General features: G+C 41.1%; 1 protein-coding gene across 1 annotated transcript in view; it reads right to left on the bottom strand.

The window, feature by feature from the left end:
• Positions 1-8,482: 8,482 nt before the first annotated feature.
• Positions 8,483-22,500, bottom strand: part of zgc:77151 (uncharacterized protein LOC337153 homolog) — a 41,140-nt gene continuing 27,122 nt past the window's right edge. Inside the window, exons 5-12 of the mRNA XM_053332148.1 lie at positions 21,667-21,886; positions 19,484-19,590; positions 18,504-18,651; positions 17,799-17,851; positions 15,938-16,035; positions 14,312-14,487; positions 13,362-13,591; positions 8,483-10,715 (exon numbers count right to left, since the gene is read on the bottom strand). Of these exons, the coding sequence (XP_053188123.1) occupies positions 9,336-10,715; positions 13,362-13,591; positions 14,312-14,487; positions 15,938-16,035; positions 17,799-17,851; positions 18,504-18,651; positions 19,484-19,590; positions 21,667-21,886 (2,412 nt within the window). The 3' untranslated portion in view covers positions 8,483-9,335. The remainder of the gene's footprint in view (positions 10,716-13,361; positions 13,592-14,311; positions 14,488-15,937; positions 16,036-17,798; positions 17,852-18,503; positions 18,652-19,483; positions 19,591-21,666; positions 21,887-22,500) is intronic.

The following is a 22,500-nucleotide window of genomic DNA, read 5'->3' as shown; positions in this document are numbered from 1 at the left end:
GTTCATGCATCTAAAACATGAAGCTGTTTATTTGGACATGGCTGAATTTTCTGTTTACTTACAACTGAAGCTGCAACTAATGATTATTTTTATTATCAATAAGTCACATCAGAGTTTATTTTTACAGCAAGACAACATCTACTACCGTTAGACCCTCCATTCAAATGAGGAACTCCTAAAAAAAAAAAACCCAAAAAAAACCCTTTTAACGAGGTCAAATAGAAAGAAACAGGAAGAGAAGCAGAGGAGTGATCCCTCTCTCAGGACAGGAAACAGATGTGTGTACAGAATAAACCAAGATATAAAAATGACAGCATGAAACAGGATGACAGAATTAGATCTAAAATTCAGAAATAAATCTGCAGATGTATTTAAATATCTTGTTTTGTCCAAATAACAATCCAAAACCCAACTATGTTCAGTTTAATATCAGAAAAGTATATTTTAGATTTAGGATAGCATCTATGAGTCAAGGTGTATTTTCTGAGACTTTAAAAAGCTCCTTTAAAAATATCACAGAAGACATTAGAGAGGCTGTGATTCACTGCTAATAACAAATAAACTGAGCTTGAAGATAACGGACTGGCTTTTTAAACTGATTTCCTTGATTCGGCTCATTTCAGTCCACAGTGAAAACCGTTTTAACCCTGCAGAGTCGACCAGAGGAGAGAAAGAAACACAAATAAATGAAACCTGAAAAAACAAACAAAAAAAAACTATCTGAAAAAATAGGATTCGGTTGCTTAATTGACTTTTTTGGTGAAAAATATGAATGAAATTGTAAAAAAATAACTAAAAAATACATTAAATAGAGAAGAAATGTAAAATTAAAAACAAACTTGAGTTTTATTCTAATTTAAAAACATAAAAAACAGACATAAGAGCATTGAAGTTGCAGCAGGAAATAGAAATCCTCCAAATTAAAAGAACAAGCAAGCTCTGCTGTCACATTTCATCTTCAGATCTTTGTCTCCATCTGGTGTTCAGTTTGAAAAGCAGCAGCAGTTTGATTATTATCTCATTGATCTCAGCTTATCATTGATTTATGAGTAGAGTCTCACTAAAATGTCAAAAAATTGCCTTTTCTCTTTCCTCCTTTTCTGAATATTACAACTTTCCTCCTTTATTGTAATTCTAATATCCTATCAAACACAGAAAGCCCTGAGATCCTCCACAGCTGATCATTTGATTGTGCTGAGTGAGCTGCATGTTATGTATAAAAAGGGGATGTATACATTAAGATAAGTTAAGATAAGTTAAGATGCATACTATCTTTATTGATCCCACTTGGGGGAAATTAAAATTGTGCAGCAGTACAGTAAAAAAAAGTAGCAGCATAAGAGTAAAAGTGATAAAGTAAAAAACTATATGCAGTTAACAATCTCTGTGTAAATAAATCTGTGCTCCTTCTGGGGCTCCACCCCCGAATTCATGGACGCGCATTGTCATGGTAACGGATGTAACGCGTCTGCAGCGGGACGGTAAGTTAGCTTCAGTTTGATAGCAGCATTTACTGCTCTGATAGTACAGGTGGCTAGCCTGGCTAACACCAGACCGCGTCTCAATCTCATGTGAGGTTATTGTGATAGCAAACCTGTGTTTATATGTCTTCATGACTGTAAACACTTTGAAAGCAGTGAACAAACACCAGATACACAACCAGCAGCTACACAGCAGCTACGTTGTAGTTTACGTTAGCACGCTGCTAACGTTAGCTGCGACGCTAACGTGCAGAGCGTCAACATAGATATATATATTGACAGAATATCTATGGAGCGTCAAACAGCTGTAGTAACAACTCTGCTACTTTACAGCTAGCATCACAACAACAACATATCCTGACTAACTAGACAGTGAGCTGAATGTCAGCAGGTAACGTTACAGTTGATGTGAAGCAGAGCTGATGTTACTCACCTGTCCGGCAGAGCAGCGTCCGCCTTCACTCTGCGTCGATCCCTCCGCCCGGTCTCCGTCGGGTCTTCGTCTGGCCCTCCGCCGTAGGAATAAAACCACACTGATGTGTCCGCGGGTCCTTGTCTGGTTAAAGTTCTTCTTTTATATTAAATGTTCTTCTAACTTTCTCTTCTCTGGATGTTTCTTGGTCACCTCTCCGTCTCCACTATGTTTGTAACGGTCCTAACTGACGTTTCTAGCTCTGACTGCGTCACTACATAGCTCCGTAAATTTAACGTTATTCTGCAGCAGAGAATGAGAAGTTGTCTCTTTAATTTTGTCATCTGTTTTCTGAATTTTGTGTGTTTAATATATATAATATATATATACTTTTTATAACATTCTGTTATTCAATTATACAATCATGATTTTTAAAGTCTCTTTTATGGTTTCTTTTTAAGGTTACTTCTTAATTATAACCTTGCATAAAATTATAATTTGACTCACATCAAATTCGAATTTTATTCTTGTAATTTTACAACTTTTTCATATAATGATAACTTTTCTTTGAAGGTTACAGCATTATTACTCAATCATAGCCTGAAAATGATAGGAAATGTGTTTTTTTCCTTTACTTCAGAGCAGTTATACACTCAAGCTTAAAAAAAAAAATAAAAACAGAAAAACGACTCTGGTTTTATTAACAGATTACTTTTATTATAAATATACAGTGTTAAAATGGAATGGTACCTGACACTGCCAGCCGTTTACCGTTGATAGAAAAAGAAAAATGGAACCGGGGTTTTTGTGCTGCATGTCTGCAAACATCAAAATCACATAAAATATGCAGAAACAGACTTTCAAATCAACAGGAATAACAAAAAAAAAAAAATCCCAAAAAACATTCAAGTCAAACGCCTTGGCGGTCATCGTAGGTGCACACGGAGGCAGGTGACTGAAGATGATAACGGGAAGCGATTTGTTCTCTTCAGTGTCCAAAAGACTTCAGCACAGTTTGTATAAAGAACGACTTCGCTTCGATTACAGTTGATCTGGGGTTCGTCTCGATGAGGAGAGGACAAAAAAAGAAAAAGAAAATAAAAGAAAAAAACATGAGAGGAAATGGTGAAAAAATAAAGAGATCACAGGAAGATGTGACAGAGACATTCATCTGTACTAAACATCCAACAGTTTAAAGGTGCCACACGCAGCTTTTTTAACATTAGTTTGACCTCACGATGATGAAAAAAGTGGTTTATTAACTTTGTTAAATAAAGATTGCATTTCCTACAAGCCTCTCCTTTTGTTAAATATGTTTTATTTTACTTTTACCAGTTTTACAACCAGGAATTAACATGATGACATTTCTTAATTTTGAATTTAATAAAGAAATGTCAAGAATTCACAGATTCTGCCTCCTAAAAAGTGTGAAAATTAAACAGAATTATCTTTGGATGCTGCTCAGGAGAAGAAATAAAGGCAACTCTGAGACATTTTTCTGTATTTTTGGATATCATATACTGTAACCCAGGAATAGTTTAATAAAGAAATAGATAATGGAAGGGCTTATTAAAGTTGCAGCCTTAGATGTTTCAGAGTTTACTTTAAAGATTTGAGATGGTCGTGCGTTTTTTCACAGTTAACAATTCACATATATTAAAAATGTCACATGTGGCACCTTTAATTTGATCATTAATCTTCATGAATGTCCGCTCACTTCGATGAATCACATCACTGAAACCTGAGCCGCTCTGATGTCCGTCTGGCCCCCCAAACGGCCACTAGGTGTCCCTGTTGTCGAGTCCTTTTAATTAAAAAAAAAAAAAAGGTCCAGTTCGCTCCGACAGACACGGCCCATCTCCCATCGTGTCATCACACAGCGTCATTAAAACATCACAGGACAACAGTTGTTCAAGTCAATGGCATGAAGGCTTTTAAAGATGAGCAAATTTTTAAACTTTCATTTGCTTTGAAACTCCAATTTTCACTCCAAAGTATCAGGCACTTATTTTTAATTACTTTTACATAAATGAACAGTGCCGTTCAAGATCCGATGCTGAAGTAGTGTGCAAAACACTGGATATAACAAATCTGTTTTTAACATGCATAACAAAATGTAAACATTTAAATCTTAAACTTTATCAAAAAAAGGAGAAAAAAAATGAAATTATACCTAAAAGAAACCTTTACAAACTAAAGCTTAAATAACCAAAAGAAGGAGAGAAAAATAAAAATAAAAACTATTCAACTCTCGTACTGGTTTAACATGCTGCTCAACTCTACACTACGAGATCTCCCCTACCAGTTTTTAAAAAGACACACCAGGACGTTACAGCCCTGTGTGGCATGACGAAAAAAAAAGAAAAAAAAAACATGCAGAAAAAATAACTAAAACAAAAAGGAAAATGTTCAGGAGATCCGGGGCTGAGACATTGAGATAAAACTGGTCCAGTGAGGCTCCCAGTTTGGGTCGAACGCTCAAAAAAAAAAAAAAACAGCCGGTTCGTACGACGTCTGAAGGCAAAAGTGTTCGAAGCTTTGCGCTCGAAGACATTCATCGTGTTGCACTCGTTTTTTACATAAATAAGAAAACATGTAAAGCTTTTTTTTTTTTGAAAGATCTTGAAGAAGTAGTTGTTCAAAACCCGATCGTATTGGATTTTAAAGGCCCAATCTGTGGATTTAGGGACATGGATGATGACTTTTACTAGGGTCTGTAATCTTTAACCTTAATAATTTGTCACTCCGATAGCTAGCGTTCATTTTTTTAAGGCGGCTCAAACATGTCGTCCGTTCAAACAATAAAATCAACAGTCGTCTGCAAAGAATCGAGATGCTGCTTTTGTCTACTACCATGGTTTAAAGATTACGAACAATTTTGATGATGAATCTGGTGACGTTATTGTCGTAAAGCTGCGCTGTGCTAGACAAGACAGATTGACAGGCGTAGCAACAGTCGCTAAGGGGGGGGTGGGGGTGGGCTGTCTTAGCGAAGGATCAATCCCAACATCGGAAAGGTGTTTGACTATGTCGTCTAATATCTGCGGGTTGTAACTGATGATTTCCGTCACTTCCCGAAACCAACAATCCACTTTTACACCTTGTGATTGGTTAGGTGTTTAAAAGTAGGTGGAGTTTAACTGTTTCTCTCTTTATCCCAGTTTGTTTATGTGACTTTTTTTGGGGGGGGGGGGGGGTAGATCAATCTGGATATTTAGTGAAAAAACTGAAGCTACGATACTGCACACGTAGAAATTTTTCGGGACAGATGTGAACTACAATGACCAAGGTGCATTTTAGCAAGCATCAGCCAATCACAGAGCTGCAAATTTGGTCACATGTGCCACTAATGGAGGTGTTAATAAAGCTGATTTTAGCTGATCTTACACAATCACTGATTAAACACCTGCAAAGGCTCATGGGTATTGTAGTATTTCTTAGCAGTCTGCCAAAATCACGAATTATAGTTTAAACTAGTGGCCTGTATGAGATTATGAGATTATCCGGGAGAGTTTCTACGTTAAGTAACATCTGACGAGATTATTAAAAGAAATATTTTAAATGGGAATACAGGAAATCAACAACCTCTTCTTCTTCTTCAGTGGTGGCACACTACTAAAAAGCTTTACCATCGCCTCTAACCGTTATTACCTCCTGTTAAAAATCCCTCCATCTCTCTCTGAAGCTGCTCAGAAAACAGTAGGAACTTTTTTTTAGTTTTTTTTAAAGTCTTTTGCCTTCAGACGCGATCGTACGAAGCAGCCTTTTTACTGCTCGAGCTCGACGCCGGGAAGCTGCTGCAGAAACACCTTTTAACACCTTAATAAATAAAGGTTTTTACTGACAGGATGAAAGCAGAGTAAGACACAATATATATATATTTTTTAATCCGTTGTAAGATTATTATCGCGTGTGGTGGAAGATATATTAAATCTTACTGCATTGATAATAAAAATATGACTTATCTGAAGAAATAAATCACCTTACTGTTGCTGCTCCTCGAGCGGAGGAGGAAAAGTGACATTTCTTAAAGCAAAAAACAATGAAAAATAATGACTTAATATCCTGAAATAGTTGTGACTTCAACATATTGACAAATGTTACTGGAATGCATGTGTTGTAGTGTGCGTGTGGAGGTTTCTGATCATTTCTTGACGGATTACATTTTGCTTTGGTGCATCTGCCCAGCTATTAACAACTAAAAAGTATACATATCTGTACTCATGCATTCGTTCACAAACAATTCATATCTGTCTCACATGATGCCAAGAGTCAAATAATATAATAGAAGAAGAAAATAAACTGCAAATATTTTCATTAGAAGTCGATAAACCGTGAAATTTAGTTCTTTGACAAAATAATAATTTCCCACTTGCTTCAGAAGATTTTGAGACAGAAATTAAGATTTTAAGACTGAGATGAAAATTATTTGCAGCTACATTTAAAATAAAAAAACCGACAGTATGGCAACAGCTACATAAACTAACAAATAAACAGCACCAGTTCATTTCGGTGTCGTAGTTGATTTCACTACTTTAACTCTTTGTAAAAATAATAACCATAATGTAGGAAGAAGAAAAGAAAAAACATGAGATATATAAATATGGAGAAAACAGTAGGTGTGCAAATCTGAACCAACATCTGTGACAGAAAGGAAAAAACTTAAATTAAAAAAAAAGGAAATTAAAAGGCTGCAATTAAAGGGATACCTTAAATTTTTTAAACGCTACACAAGGTTTTTTTTTTGTCATAGTAATGAGGGGTTATAGTTGGGCTGTTGGCACTTAAGATGAGAAAGAAGAAGAAGAAGAAGAAGAAACAGGGCGGATAATGTGAGGGGAAAAAAAACGCCAACATGTTCTTTGGTGAAGTGGAGTGAACGCCGAAGGTTTGATTTCTTTGCTGGTATATTGTAACATAAAGATCTGTATCTGGATATTTTATCTGATTCTGTCTTAAAAATCACACTTGTGTAACACTTATTTTCATTATCGATTAATCTGTTGATTCATTTTCTGAAGTAATCGATGAGTTATTTGATCTTAAAATGGTTAAAAAGTGTCCAAGGTGACGTCTTTTGTCCACGAGTCCAAAAATATTCAGTTTACCGTCAAAAGAGGATGAAAGAAACCAGAAATATATCACATATTAGATGCTGGAACCACCATTTTAACATTATACTCCTTAAAAAATGACTCAAAATAGCTAGCTAACCGTTGTATTACTGGACAGTTGTTAAAACTTGGTGCCTACATTTCAAGTGACATCATTCCAGGCTGTGAAAAAGTCACTTAAACGCCTCGGTGCGCTTCAAAAACGAGCGCTCATTCGGTCGTATAATGGTGTCGCCTTTCGTAAGTTTCCGACAAAGAGATTACGACAGCTTGGATCTACTTTAAAGTGTACAGACGAGTGTGCTCTGCATTTCTGGACAATTATCAAAACCTGGTGGCTTACATTACCCACGACTCAAGTGACATCATTCTAGGTTGAGTTCACAAGAAAGCGCTTTCACACTGCTTAAAACGCTTTCGTAAATTTCCGAAAAAGAGATTACGACAACTTGAATTTACTTTTAACTGTACAGACGAGTGAGACGCAGTGAATGACGAATCGTTGCAGCTCTGGACAGTCATCAAAACCTGGTGGCTTACATTACCCACGACTCAAGTGACATCATTCTAGGTTGAGTTCACAAGGCACGTTTAAAAGTCACCTAAACGCCTTGGCACCGAAAAACCTTTCACACTGCTTAAAACGCTTTCGTAAATTTCCGAAAAAAGAGATTACGACAACTTTAAAGTGTGCAGATGAGTGCGACACAGTGAATCATTAAGACATTTTGCATATAAAGGTCCGATCACACAAGCTAACGTAATATATCCAGATACAGACGACATGTTCATGATGACTTTCTGTATTTTTCTTGAGGTTAGAAAAACACAGATAACGTCAGGCTTTTAATACCAGGTGGAAATGGGAGTCTAAGTGTGTCCAAATGCATGCTGGGAAAGACTACCCAGCCCCCCCGACTCCACTCCACACACACACACACACACACACACACACACACACATACATACACACACACACACACACACATACACACACACAGGTGAAGGAAATAAAACTAAGAACCTGAGGTAGTCTGCATGTTTGGGCTACATGTTCATGTATGATCTCTGCTGATGTGTTTTTCTTCTTATGCGCCAAACAACCTGAAACGTGTGAAGGCGTGACGATGGCGCCACCGTGTGGCAAAGCAGGAGGGCTGGGTATCAGAGTAGCAATGATCAATCACTTTAATAGATCAACTTTATCATAATCAAATTATTGGTCATTTTTGGAGCAAAAATGCAGAAAATATGTAGTTTTCAAACATTTGAACACTATTTTCTCATTTAATAGACAACGTGATTAATTAAAATGAATCATTAGTTTGAGCTACTAAGGACTGAGTCTCAATACTACAGACCAGCATTGATCAAAAAGTCACGTACAGAGAACTGCGATCAGATTTATTCTTACCAGAGATCTAAATCCTCATTCTACAATTTCAGCCGTGTTTTGAAGGTTTTGAAGGAAACGTACCCAGCCCTGCCGAGGAGTGAAGTCAAACTAAACAGGTCCAACATCAAGGTATCTCTTTAAGTGAATGTTTGAAGCCGGCGATGACAGATCGCAGGCCAGTTAAGGCACGTATGTGTAAGAAAAAGGGAGTTTATATAATTTCAGCTAACGAGCAGGACTATAGAAACGCTTCACTTAACGAGCTATAATGTGAAGACTGAGGAGCTTTTCACTCGGAGCTCCAGATAACATCTAAACACTTTATCAGAAAATAACTATTTCTCTACAGAAGTAGAGTACAATTTAAAAATGAAGCTACCAAACTACAGTACACTCTAGATGCTAATTAATGAAGTCTTGATGCATAGCATCACCCATAGATGTAATATTGATTTTGATTTTACATAATAAGGATCTTATTCAATATTTCACTGTAACATTGAATAATGGAGTTAATAGTGTTATGGAGGGTTATGGCAGTGTTTGTTAGAGTCACAGTCTCGCTCCTGTTTCTTTTTTTAACCTTAAAGAGACAGAAATAATCAGAGAAATGAAGAGAAACTGATTTGTGATTGTCATGAGTCTCTTTGTCGACATTCCTCTGCAAAGTTCAATCAATGATGTGATCGAAAACCACAAAAAAACAAAAAAAAAACAGGAAATAACAAAGAGACAGAAACAGAAAGAAGTTCAGATGTTCTCAAAGATGAAGAAAAGAAACATCCCTGCTTCGAGTATTCAGGCTCCAACATGAGCCGATCCACCACTGAAGCTCCCAACGCTGGATACAACTTTCCAGATTCCAAATCCTCCACGTATCCGACAGCTTTTCCATCCCATAATGCTAAAAAACAACAGTGTTTGAGGGCTCTTCAGCTCTGCTGGGCCAGAACCAGAGCGGTGGGCTGCGGCAGGACGGGGCTCGGCAGCCCTTTGCTGGAGGCTTCAACATCACACTCCATTTTCTCTACGTCTCCAATCTGCTGGCCTCCGAAGTCCTCCATCTGACCCACGGAGGAGATCGCCGAGCTCTTCGCTTCCTCCTTAACATCCTGGATTCCCGTCTCGACGTCTTCGCCTTTAACAAACTCCACCGCTATGGTCGTGGACTCCATCTGCGTCGGATCTTTCTGCTCCAACTTCTCCGTGTCGCGTTGCTCCGCTTCAGCCACGTCGTCCTCCTTCTTCACTTCTTTCTTTACTCCTCCGTCGCCTCGCTCTTTTGCAGTCCGCTGGGTTTCAGCCTCGGATCCGGGAGGAGGAAGGAATTTCCCGAACCTCATCCCGGTCAGATCCTCCTCGAGCTTCACCTGGAAGGGTGGCAGCCCGAGCAGGAAGGCCCTGATCCTGCTGGGGGAGCTCAGGTCCGCAGGTTCTTCTTGGTTCTTCATCTCCACCTCCTGGACTCCTCCTCCACTCCCTCCACAGCTGGACCGGCTGCTCGGGCTGAAGTCCTCCGCCGGCTCCGCTCTGGGTCTCTTGGCTGACGGCTGATCTGCGTTGGGTTCCGGTCCGTCTGTGCTGGGTCTCTTAGTCGTGAAGCGCTTGCTGAGGTTGAGGGGGAGGGCCTGCTCAGGGGGAGGGGTGATGGGAGAACAGGGGGGCTTGGTGCTCAGGTCCTGGGACAGCGCCTCAGACAGCCGGCGGGTGAAGGTCTGGAACTGAGACGAGTCCAGACGAGTCCTCATCAGCTGCCGGACCTGAACGCTGCAGTCCAGATCCAATGGCAGCACCCGTAGAGGCGGCAGAGGAAGCCGGTTCCTTGCGTCCCGGCCGCCCCCTCTCTGCGCCGCCTCGTCCACGTTGCACCCAGAGCAGCGGTTGTGGAGGTGGGGCGGCTGGTGAGGCTGAGGCTGGAGCTGGTCCCCGCTTGGATGAGGGGTATCCGGGCTTCCGCTTTTAGGCTGCAGGGTGTAGATGGTTGTGTGGTGTTGGGTCGGGTCTTGAGGCGTCAGGGCCGGGCTCTCCAGGTTCCTCTGGAAGCCCACGCGGCTCCTCAGGACGTCCAGGGGACACAGGCCTTTGATGGGGCTGAAGCCGCCCAGAGACCCGCCGACGAAGTGACGGGGCAGAGCGGAGAGCAGCACGCCCGGAGTCGCACACTCCACCCGGTCCTTCAGGTCCTTGGGTTTGGGCTGGAAGGGGAGGAAGGGGGCGGACATGGGCGAGAGGTCCGGGGTGAGGGGCATGTTGGCGGGGAGGACGGCCGGCTGGACAGGCTGCAGGGAGGGAGTCTGGAGAGGCTGCGGCACCTGAGAGGAACCACAGAAGAAGAAGAAGAAGAAAGAGGTCAATGGAAGGTGAGTCGCTGCTGTTTTAACCTTCGTGTCGTCCTCCCGGGTCAAATTGACCCCGTCTGTTTAGACTGTTCCTTCTTTCCTCCCTTCCTTCCTTCCTTCCTTGCTTCCATCTGTCCTCCCTCCTTCTCTCTTTCTTTCCTTCCTCCCTCTTTCCTCCCTTCCTTCTTTCCTCCCTCCATCCCCTTTTCTTCCTTTCTTCTGTCCTTCCTTACTTCTCTCTTTCTTTCTTCCCCATTACCTTCCTTCTTTCCTTCCTTCCTTCCTTCCTTTTTTCCTTTCTCCATCCCTCCCTCATTCCTTCTTTTCTCCCTCCCTCCCTCCCTGCCACCTTTCCTTCCTCCCTTCCTTCCTCCTTTCCTTCCTTCTTCCCTCTCTTGCTTTCTTCCCCATTACCTTCCTTCTTTCCTCTGTCCTTCTTTCCTTCCTTCCTTTTTTCCTTTCTCCATCTCTCCTCCCTTCCTTTTTTCCTTTCCTCGCTTCCTTCCTCCTTCCTTTCCTTTCTTGCTTCTCTCCTTCCTTCCTCCTTTCCTCCCTCCCTCATTTCCTCCCTTCCTTTACTTCCTCCCTTCTTCCCTCCTTTCCTTCCTTCCTTCTTCCTCCCTCCCTTCCTTCACTCGAGGACAACAGGAGGGTTAAAGACAAGGACTGATTTCATTTAGGTTTCTGCTGTTTACTCAACTCTGGATCAAGTTGACTGATCAATAAAAAACGATTCATGGCGGCAGTATTTTACTTTTTGGGCTCTAAAACTGTATTGTCTGTTTTTAATAGTGTTTGGAGAACAATGAAGCTCTATGGCACAGAGGGATTAGATGAACGAGGCTTAAACACACAAAATCCATCGTTAAGCTAAAAAACACTGATCGACCGGAAAAACAACTCTCAGCTCACATCTGACTCGGTTTAAAAGACTTTAAAAACATCTGTTAGACTTAACTACTACTTCAGTTTTGGAGCTTTGAGATTTCCCTTTGTGTTATTTAGATGTTTCATTTTGCTGTGAAACTTGAATTTAACTGGATCACAGCTGCTGTTCTGTTCTGTTCTGCAGGTGTTAGGTAGTGTTAAATTCGTCATTCGTTTTTTTTCCATGACTAAAACGAGACGATGACGAGACGGCACCAATGTCCTTAAACACCGACTGTGACTAAATTAACACGCATTTATGTTTGACGAAAAAAAACGAGACTACTAATCTACTTCATTAAATAAAATGTCTGTATTTTTTCGTCAAAAAATGAAGAGACAAAAAAATGATATAGTTTCTCTACTTCTAAATTACAATCCAAGTTGCACTGTTAACCCTCCTGTTGTCCTCAGGTCAAGGAAGGACAGAAGGAAGGACAGGAGGAAGAAAGGAAAAGAGTAAGGAGGGAGGGAGGGAAGGAAGGAAGGAAGGAAGGAAAGGAGTAAGGACGAAAAGAGGAAGGAATTTAGGACAGAAGGAAGGGAGGAAGGAAGGAAGGAGGAGGGAGCAAAGAAAGAGGGAAGAAGGAAGGAAAGAAGGAACAGGCAAAATTGATGGGGTCAATTTGACCCGGGAGGACAACACAAGGGTTAATACAGTTATTACGGCAGCCAAATCAAATCTGAATGAGTGCCTTTAGGCTACCGTAATTACTGCAGTAGAAGCACACTCAAACAAACCAATTTTGCACAAATGTTGATTTGGTCATTTTCTTTTATTTTTGTGCTTCTTTTGTGGTTCAGTAGGCTGCGTAGACTAGTGGCGCTTTTCTACTACACAGTTCCAGCACAACTCGGCTCGCCTCGGCACGGTTCCAGGAACGACCTTTTCCATTACAAAGAAGTACCTACTCAACGTGGGCGGGGGTCGTCATAGCACGGCTCCGCAAAGATGCTGTGACTTCGTTTTATACGCAACACATAAACAATGGAGGACATGGAGGCAGTGGTGTACTTGCTGCTGTATGTGGCTTTCTGTCACACACAAAGCAAGAACATTGAGCCGTATGGCTGTAACGTTGTTGTTGGTATTTAAAAATGGCGGGTTTGATTCTTGTGTGGGACGGCTCATAATTCTTCCAGTGACAACTCTTCTGACCAATCAGAAGCCGGCAGTCTGTTGACGTCATATTTTAGTATCGGCTCGGCTCACTTGGAACCTCAGCAGAGCAGGTACTAAAAAAAGTACCAGGTACCAGGTACTATCCCTGGTGGAAACGCAAAAAAAACTGAGTCGAGTCGAGCTGAGTCTTGCTGGAACTGCGTAGTGGAAAAGCTCCATAAAATGACGTCTATTGCTTAGACTAGATTGACTGAAATGTTCAGTAAAATGAATCTGCTTTCAAAGACTAAAAAGAGACCAGATGAAAAGACTAAAATGGGCTTCATTGACCAAAACTAGACTAAAATACTTTGAGTTTTCTTTTAACTAAAACTGTTGACTAAAATGTGACCAAAAAAAGTATACAGTGGACTAAATATGACTAAAACTAATAAGGGCATTTGACACAGGACTGACACAGTAGTCTAGAACACTAGTCTGAAGTGAGTATTAAGAGTCTGTGTGATGATGATGATGATGATGATGATGATGACGATGAGGATGACGATGTGGGTGTGTTGTTTTCTTACCCTGTGTGTGCTGCTGGGGGTCGGTCCAGGTCTGCCTCTGGGTGGGATCAGCGTACACTCTGCGGTGGCGCTAACTTTAGCTTTAGCCTGCTGCTGAGCCATCAGCTTGGCCTGAGCGATCAGCGTGGCTTTGTTACGTTTGCCCGGCGGCCGACCGCGACCTCTCTTCACCACCACGGTGCCGTCTGCCGTCACGATCTGCTCAGAGACACAGGAAAGGAACATGATGGCTATGGATTTCATTCTTCCTTCCTATCCTCCCTTTCTTCATTCATTCTTCCCTCCCTTTCTTCCTTCCTATCCCCCCTTTCCTTCCATCTGTCCTTCTTCCCTACTGCCTTCTTTTCCTTCCTTCCTATCCCCCCTTTCCTTCCATCTGTCCTTCTTCCCTACTTCCTTCTTTTCCTTCCTATCCCCCCTTTTCTTCCTTCCTATCCCCTTTCCTTCCATCTGTCCTTCTTCTCTATTTCCTTCTTTTCCTTCCTTCCTCCCTTTCTTCCTTCCTATCCCCCCTTTCCTTCCATCTGTCCTTCTTCCCTACTTCCTTCTTTTCCTTCCTTCCTATCCCCCCTTTCCTTCCATCTGTCCTTCTTCCCTACTTCCTTCTTTTCCTTCCTTCCTCCCTTCCTATCCCCCCTTTCCTTCCATCTGTCCTTCTTCCCTACTTCCTTCTTTTCCTTCCTTCCTATCCCCCCCTTTCCTTCCATCTGTCCTTCTTCCCTTTCTTCCTTCCTTCCTTCCTTCCTTCCTTCCTTCCTTCCATCTTTTTAATAATCCATGCCCACATGAGGCCCATATTGAGTTGTATGTGACCCTTGAAAATGAAAATGAGTTTGACCCCTCTGATTTAAAGGTGGAGTACAGATACTCAGCTGTAGTGGCGATATTAAGACACTTAAATGAAATAGCAAAGGGTAAATGTGTAAATGTAGAAGCCTTTTCTGAGCTACTCACAGTGCGAGGAGGAGGAGGGATCAGGATCTTCTTGGGTTTGGGTCCTGGTTTTCTTCCCCTCTGAAGCGGTTTCCTTCCTCTGATCCCTCTGGGCTTTGGTGGCAAGGGGGATTCTGGGACTTTGAGTTCGGTTCCTCCCGCTCTGAGATGCTCCTCGTAAGGAAGCATCAACCTGAGAGACAAACACAGTTATGAAGAAGGGTTTAATGCTTATATACACAAAGAATTCCTTCCTTCTTCTTCCCTCCCTCCCATCCTTCTTTCCTCTGTCCTCCCTCCGTTCCCGCCTTCCTTCCTCCCTCCTTTCCATCCATCCTTCCTTCCTTCCTTCCTTCCTTCTTACTCCCTTCCTTCCTTCTTTCCTTCCTCCTCCTCCCTTCCTCCCTCCTTTCCATCCTTCCTTCCTTCCTTCCTTCCTTCTTACTCCCTTCCTTCCTTCCTTCTTACTCCCTTCCTTCCTTCTTTCCTTCCTCCTCCTCCCTTCCTCCCTCCTTTCCATCCTTCCTTCCTTCCTTCCTTCCTTCTTACTCCCTTCCTTCCTTCTTTCCTTCCTCCTCCTCCCTTCCTCCCTCCGTTCCCGCCTTCCTTCCTCCCTCCTTTCCATCCTTCCTTCCTTCCTTCCTTCTTACTCCCTTCCTTCTTCTTCATCTTAGGTCCCCATCATCATATAAAACAGAACATACAGGAAATAAGTACAAAATTGAGAGAGCCAGGTTCCTGCTATTGCTCAAGTGTAAGGGGAGGTCTGTTTTTTTAATACTGCATTACATTGTATTCTAATAAGAAGACTAATAAATAATGATATATGGTCATTATAGCATTGCTAAAACAACTAATCTAATGGAGGCCTCAGACTTGTCAGAGAGGACTGTGTGTTTATCTGTAAATAGCAGGAAAATCTATCAAATTCAAGTTAAAAATTGACATTTCCACATCTAGGCATGGGCCGGTATGAGATTCTGGCGGTATGATAACCATAAGTAAAAATATTACGGTATTGCGGTATGGTGGTATTGCGATTACAGCTCTAAAATGTTCCTAAAAGGAAGAAAAATAAAGACAGACATGTTAATTTAACCTGAATCTGTAATGACAGTGTGAGGGGTCGTGATACTCTACGCTGCAGCTGCTCCACCTGAGAGATTTCTGACCAGCACTTCCTGTCTTTGACCAGCACTTCCTGTCTTTGACCAGACTAAAAACCGCTCATACCTTAGGAACGGTATGACAGAAAATTTGGCGGTTTCGGTTATTGTGGCTTTTTCAAATCGTGGTGTACCTTGAACAGTTATCATCCCATGCCTATCCACATCATCTTTTTTTCAGCTGACACATCTCAAAGTCTCTCATCACTTTGCTTATAGTCCGCAGATATACAAGACTATGCTAAAGTCTGAGGCCACCATTAGATTAGTTGTTTTAGTAAATGCTATAATGACCATATAGCATTATCTCACAGTCTCTTTATTAAAATAGAATCAGAAAATACAGGAAGTGTGTATGCAGTATTAAAAAACAGACCTCCCCTTATACTTAAACAATAGCAGGAACTTGACTCCTTTACTCAGTACTCTATATTTAAAACCAGTGTATATAAATGTGTGTGTAGTTGTGTGTCGGACCTCTCGTAGTGTCTCCTGGTGCAGGTTGCGGCGCTAGTGCTACCGGGACATCCTCCCAGCTCGTTATAAACCACTTTCCAGAGACGGTCTGACGTCACCTGTGAACCCCCCCAAAAAAAACAAAGAAGAAGAAGAAGACGACGATGATGATTGGTTTTATACTCCTGAAATGATCCTCTGAATTTTCTCCTGGCACCATGATGAGTTCAACATCATCATCATCATGGTTGTTTAATACTTATAAATCCTTTAACCCTCATATCGTCCTCCCGGGTCAAATTGACCCTGTCTCTTTTGACTGTTCCTTCTTTCTTTCCTTCTTCCTTTCTTTCTTTGCTCCCTCCTCTTTCCATCCTTCCATCCTTTCTTCCATTCCTTCCTTCCTCCCTCCCTCCTTACTCCTTTCTTTCTTTCCTTCTTTCCTTCCTTTCTTCCTTCCTTCCTTCCTTCCTCCCTCCCTCCCTCCCTCCTTACTCCTTTCTTTCCTTCCTTCCTTCCCTCCTAAATTCCTTCCTTCCTTCCCTCCTAAATTCCTTCCTTCCTTCCCTCCTAAATTCCTTCCTCTTTTCGTCCTTACTCCTTTCCTTCCTTCCTTACTCTTTTCCTTCCTTCCTTCCTTCCTTCCTTCTCTCCTAAATTCCTTCCTCTTTTCGTCCTTACTCCTTTCCTTCCTTACTTACTCTTTTCCTTCCTTCCTTCCTTACTTCCTTCCTCCTTTCCTTCCTTCTGTCCTTCCTTGACCTGAGGACAACAGCAGGGTTAAATCATTGTCTCAGTCTCACACTAGCAGGCTAACTTACTACTGAGTTTTTTTTAATACAGAAGCTTAGAGCTCCTCCTAGTGGCTGAAAGTGAGAACTGCACCCCAAACAGCTGTTAATGAACCCTTAATACTAGACTACACAGCTCAACTGGATTAAAGAGAATGATCCCTGTTGTTGAGGTCAGTCATTGTCCAGGTTTCTGAGACTTTTGAGTACATAAATACAAAATAATAATATTTAAATAACTCAAATATTTGCATTAATCCTGTAATGTCCTCCTAGTGGCTGAAAGTGAGAACTGCACCCCGGTAGCTGTTAATGAATCCTTCATACTCGACTACACAGCTCAACTCTTTATTAAAGAACAGAACAAAGCTCATGTTTCCAAGACATTTGAGTACATATATCACATTTACACAACACTTAGTAATAAATTAAAATAACTCTACTAATATTTGTATTAAGCCTTATCTAAATAAAACGTGTTCCTGTCATTTTATTTTAATAATACTGAACGACACACACTCAGACACAGCTCTGGTTTTTCTTATTCAAAGAATTTTAACTACAAATTCAACTTTTAATGTTAAAGTGTGTGTGTGTGTGTGTGTGTGTGTGTGTGTGTGTGTGTGTGTGTGTGTGTGTGTTTGCTTTGCTGCCTTTGTTGAAACTGCAGTCGTTGACGTCAGCAGCAGAAACGCCGTCAGACCGGATTCTCACCTGCAGACGCTTTTCACTCGTCATCAGAAATATGTCAAATAGATTTATAATGTCGCTGCTTTAACTGTGTGTGTGTGTGTGTGTGTGTGTGTGTGTGTGTGTGTGTGTGCGGTATTCCGTTGGATTGATAATAAAATGTACAATAAAATAAAATAGGAGAAAATAAGAGTGATAAAAATGTAATGATAACATGTAGGCTGTATATAATAAAAAATATAAAAATAAAGAGAGTGCATAAAATAAATGAATGAGTAAAATAAAAAAGAGAAATAAAGAGTGAGCTCTAACAGTGTGAAATAAAGGGTTGTGCAGTAAAGCTGCGGTGAGAAGGGAAACACTCTCAGCAGTTAAACTAAACAAACTTTGACGTGACTCACCTTTTCATATCCGCCGAGCCGTTTGACCACAGAGTACATGAGGAAGAGGTCGACTGAGGGCGAGACATGCAAATATAAGGGGGGGGGGGGAGAAAGGGAGAGGGAGAGGGGGAGAGAAAGAGGGAGAAAGAGAGAGAGAAAGAGGGAGAGAGAGAAAGGGAGAGTGAGAGAGAGAGAGGGAGAGAGAGAGAGAAAGAGGGAGAGAGAGAAAGGGAGATTGAGAGGGGGGAGAGAGAGAAAGAAAGAGGGAGAGAGAGAGAGAGAGGGAGAGAAAAATGGAGAGAAAGAGAGGAAGAGAGGGAGAAAGAGAGACGGAGAGAGAGAAAGAGAGAGGGGGAAGAGAGAGAGAAAGAGGGAGAGAGAGGAAGAGAGTGGGAGGGAAAGAGAGAGACGGAGAGAGGGGGAGAGAGAGGGGAAGGGAGAGGGAGAGAGAGAAAGGGAGAGAGAGAGAGGAAGAGAGAGGGAGGGAAGGAGAGAGAGGAAGAGAGAGAGCGAGAGAGAAAGAGGGAGGGGGAGGGAGAGAGACAGATTTAATATTTATATTGATATCTTATTTCAGTTAACAATCTTTTATTTTGAAAATTGACCAGCTGCTCCGTTATTTCTGAGCTTTGAAGTGTTGAAAATAGTCTCAAGAGACGCTTCTGGGACAGACTTTCATCTTCCAGACATCAGGAGCAACCTTTAAAGATGAACAGGACTCACTCTTCTTGAAGCCGAGGTTTGGGACTTTGTGGATGGGCGATCCGTGGCGGTCCATGAAGACGTACAGCTGATCCAGGAACAGCTGTTCTTCAGGATGAGGGAGCCAGCTGCCTTCACAGCCCACCTCCACGCTGCCCATCACGTTCTCCTGACAAAATAAAAGCTCAGTTCAATCAGCCATAACGTTCTCCCGTCAAAATAAAAGCTCATTTCAATCAGCCATCACGTTCTCCCGACAAAATAAAAGCTCAGTTCAATCAGCCATCACGTTCTCCTTACAAAATAAAAGCTCATTTCAATCAGCCATCACGTTCTCCCGACAAAACAAAAGCTCAGTTCAATCAGCCGTCACGTTCTCCCGTCAAAATAAAAGCTCATTTCAATCAGCCATCACATTCTCCCGACAAAATAAAAGCTCATTTCAATCAGCCATCACGTTCTCCCAACAAAATAAAAGCTTAGTTCAATCAGCCATCACGTTCTCCCGACAAAATAAAAGCTCAGTTCAATCAGCCATCACGTTCTCCTTACAAAATAAAAGCTTATTTCAATCAGCCATATGTTCTCCCGTCAAAATAAAAGCTCAGTTCAATCAGCCATCACGTTCTCCCGTCAAAATAAAAGCTCAGTTCAAATCATTTCCTTTCCTTCCTCCCTTCCTCCCTCCCTCTTTACTCCTTTCTTTCCTTCCTTCCTTCCTTCCTCCTTACTCCTTTCCTTCCTTCCTTCCTTCCCTCCTAAATTCCTTCCTTCCTTCCTTCTCTCCTAAACTCCTTCCTCTTTTCATCCTTACTCCTTTCCTTCCTTCCTTCCTTCCTTCCTCTTTTCATCCTTACTCCTTTCTTTCCTCCCTTCCTTTCTCCTTTCCTTCCTTCCTTCCTTCTCTCCTAAATTCCTTCCTCTTTTCATCCTTACTCCTTTCTTTCCTCCCTTCCTTCCTCCCTTCCTTCTCTCCTTACTTCCTAAATAAATAAACAAACCTTCATCCTCTCGATCCATGACTCTGATTGGTTGGAGGTGGGCGAGTCTTTTCCGTCTCGTCCTCTTCTCTTACGAGGTCGTCCTCGCAGACTCAGAGACGGACATCCTGCGGAGACAAACACAAAATATATACGTTCAAAAATCAAACAGGAAGTAAAAATCCTCTTAAATCCTCTTCACTTAAAAACCCTCCTGTTGTCCTCGAGTTAAAGGAGGGAGGAAAGGAGGGAGGGAGGGAGGGAGGGAGGGAGGAGGAGGAAGAAGGAAGGAAGGAAAGAAGGAAGGGAGGATGGAGGAAAGAAGGAAGGGAGGGAGGGAGGGAAGAAGGAAGGAAAGGAGGGAGGGAAGAAGGAAGGAAGGAAAGAAGGAAGGGAGGATGGAGGAAAGAAGGAAAGGAGGGAGGAAGGTAGAAGGGAGGAACCTAAGAAGCTGTTCTTAATTGATTTGGCTGGTTAAATAAAGGTTTAATAATGAAAAAAAGGAAGGGAGGAAGAAGGAAGGAAAGGAGGGAGAGAGAAAGGAAGGAAGGGAGGGAGAGAGGAAGGAAGGGAGGATGGAGGAAAGAAGGAAGGGAGGGAGGGAGGGAAGAAGGAAGGAAAGGAGGGAGGGAAGAAGGAAAGAAGGAGGGAGGGAGGGAGGGAGGAAGGAATGAAAGGAGGAAGGGAGGACGGAGGAAAGGAGGAAAGAAGGAAGGAAGGGAGGGAGGGAGGGAGGGAGGGGAGAAAAAAAAGGAGAGAGGAAGGAAGGAAAGAAGGAGGGAGGGAGGAAGGAAGGGAGGACGGAGGAAAGAAAGAAGGGATGGAGAGAGGGAAGGAGGGAGGGAGGGAGGGAAGAAGGAAGGAGGGAGGGAGGGAGGGAAGAAGGAAGGAGGGAGGAAAGAAGAATTTATCCATAAACTCTCAATGAATTTGCTCCTACTACTATTAAAAGCAAGATCATTTCTTCTAACTGAATAAAAAGAGCCGTGGAGTCTCCAGCAGGGGGCAGCGTTACACAACTACTGACTTATATATAACTTCATTTAAAGGTCTTTTATTTTGGTGGGTGCTGCTTTTACTTCCTGTCTTGATTCCTTTTTAATGCCTTGTTGAAATTAAGACTTAAAGTTGCTTCAATTTGTTTTATTTATGTATTTTTATGTTTCTTTTACTGGTTTCACTGGTTGTTGTTTCTTTTACTGGTTTCACTGGTTGTAGTTTTTTACTGGTTTCACTGTTTTTCTTTTACTGGTTTCACTGGTTGTTTTTCTTTTACTGGTTTCACTGTTTCTTTTACTGGTTTCACTGGTTGTTGTTTCTTTTACTGGTTTCACTGGTTGTTGTTTCTTTTACTGGTTTCACTGGTTGTTGTTTCTTTTACTGGTTTCACTGGTTGTTTCTTTTACTGGTTTCACTGGTTGTTCTTTCTTTTACTGGTTTCATTTCATTGTTGTTTTTTACTGGTTTTACTGGTTGTTGTTTCTTTTACTGGTTTCACTGGTTGTTTCTTTTACTGGTTTCACTGGTTGTAGTTTTACTGGTTTCACTGGTTGTTTCTTTTACTGGTTTCACTGGTTGATTTTCTTTTACTGGTTTCACTGGTTGTAATTTTTTACTGGTTTCACTGTTTTTCTTTTACTGGTTTCACTGGTTGTTTCTTTCTTTTACTGGTTTCACTGGTTGTTTCTTTTACTGGTTTCACTGGTTGTTGTTTCTTTTACTGGTTTCACTGGTTGATTTTCTTTTACTGGTTTCACTGGTTGATTTTCTTTTACTGGTTTCACTGGTTGTTGTTTCTTTTACTGGTTTCACTGGTTGTTCTTTCTTTTACTGGTTTCACTGGTTGATTTTCTTTTACTGGTTTCACTGGTTGATTTTCTTTTACTGGTTTCACTGGTTGATTTTCTTTTACTGGTTTCACTGGGTTTTTTTTCACTGGTTGTAGTTTTTTACTGGTTTCACTGGTTGTTGTTTCTTTTACTGGTTTCACTGTTTTTTTTTCACTGGTTGTTTCTTTTACTGGTTTCACTGGTTGTTGTTTCTTTTACTGGTTTCACTGGTTGTAGTTTTTTACTGGTTTCACTGGTTGTTTCTTTTACTGGTTTCACTGGTTGGTTGATTTTCTTTTACTGGTTTCACTGGGTTTTTTCACTGGTTGTAGTTTTTTACTGGTTTCACTGGTTGTAGTTTTCTGTCCCACTCACTGAACTGCCAGGAGAAGCTGGTGCTGTTCTCCAGCGTCGGGTGGCTGAAAGTGTCCCTGCAGTAAACCACCCTGATGTTTGGTTTCACCCTCACGCCTCCCAGAGCCAGCAGGTGCGGCTCCTGCAGGCCGAGGCCTCGCGCCCGCTCCGCGATGCGTCTCTGCAGCGAGCGGAAACGGCAGTACTGAGGATAACTGAGCACCTTAACGCCATGACCATCCTCCAGCCCGTCTGCAGAGGGAACGCAGAGATACATAGATCAGTTATACAGCAGCTTTCATTCAGGGTTAATAATGTCGGTCAGAGTGTTTCACAGTTTGATGGATAAGCTGATAATAAGAGTGACAAATTAAAATGACAAAGGAGCAAAAAGAAAAATAATTAATAATAAATATAAATAAATAATAGAAAATAATAAAAATAAATATGTCTGTAAATAATATATAATATTATAAAATTAAATAATTAAAAATTAAATATAATAAAACAATAAAAATCAATAAATCTGTAAATAATATATAATATTTAAAAAAAATTAAAAAATAATAAAATAATAAAAATCAATAAATCTCTCTCTATATATATATAAAATAAATAAATATAAAATAAATAAAAATAATAATAAAAAAAATAAAATATGAGAATAAGAGAAAAAAATCATTAAAAGCCAGAATAAAAAAAAATAGATTAAAATAAAAAAGAGAAAATAAAATAAATTTAAATAAATAAATACAAATAAAATAATTATGTATAAAATAATAAATAATAATTATAATAATACATAAATAATTAATAAATAAGTACTAAATGAAAAATGAATAATAAAAGCCAGAG

The sequence above is a fragment of the Scomber japonicus genome, chromosome 13 (genome assembly GCF_027409825.1).
Source record: "Scomber japonicus isolate fScoJap1 chromosome 13, fScoJap1.pri, whole genome shotgun sequence".
Classification (NCBI taxonomy): Eukaryota; Metazoa; Chordata; class Actinopteri; order Scombriformes; family Scombridae; genus Scomber; species Scomber japonicus.
Note: the sequence above shows the minus strand (reverse complement) of the source record. Positions and strands in the feature narration are given on the sequence as shown.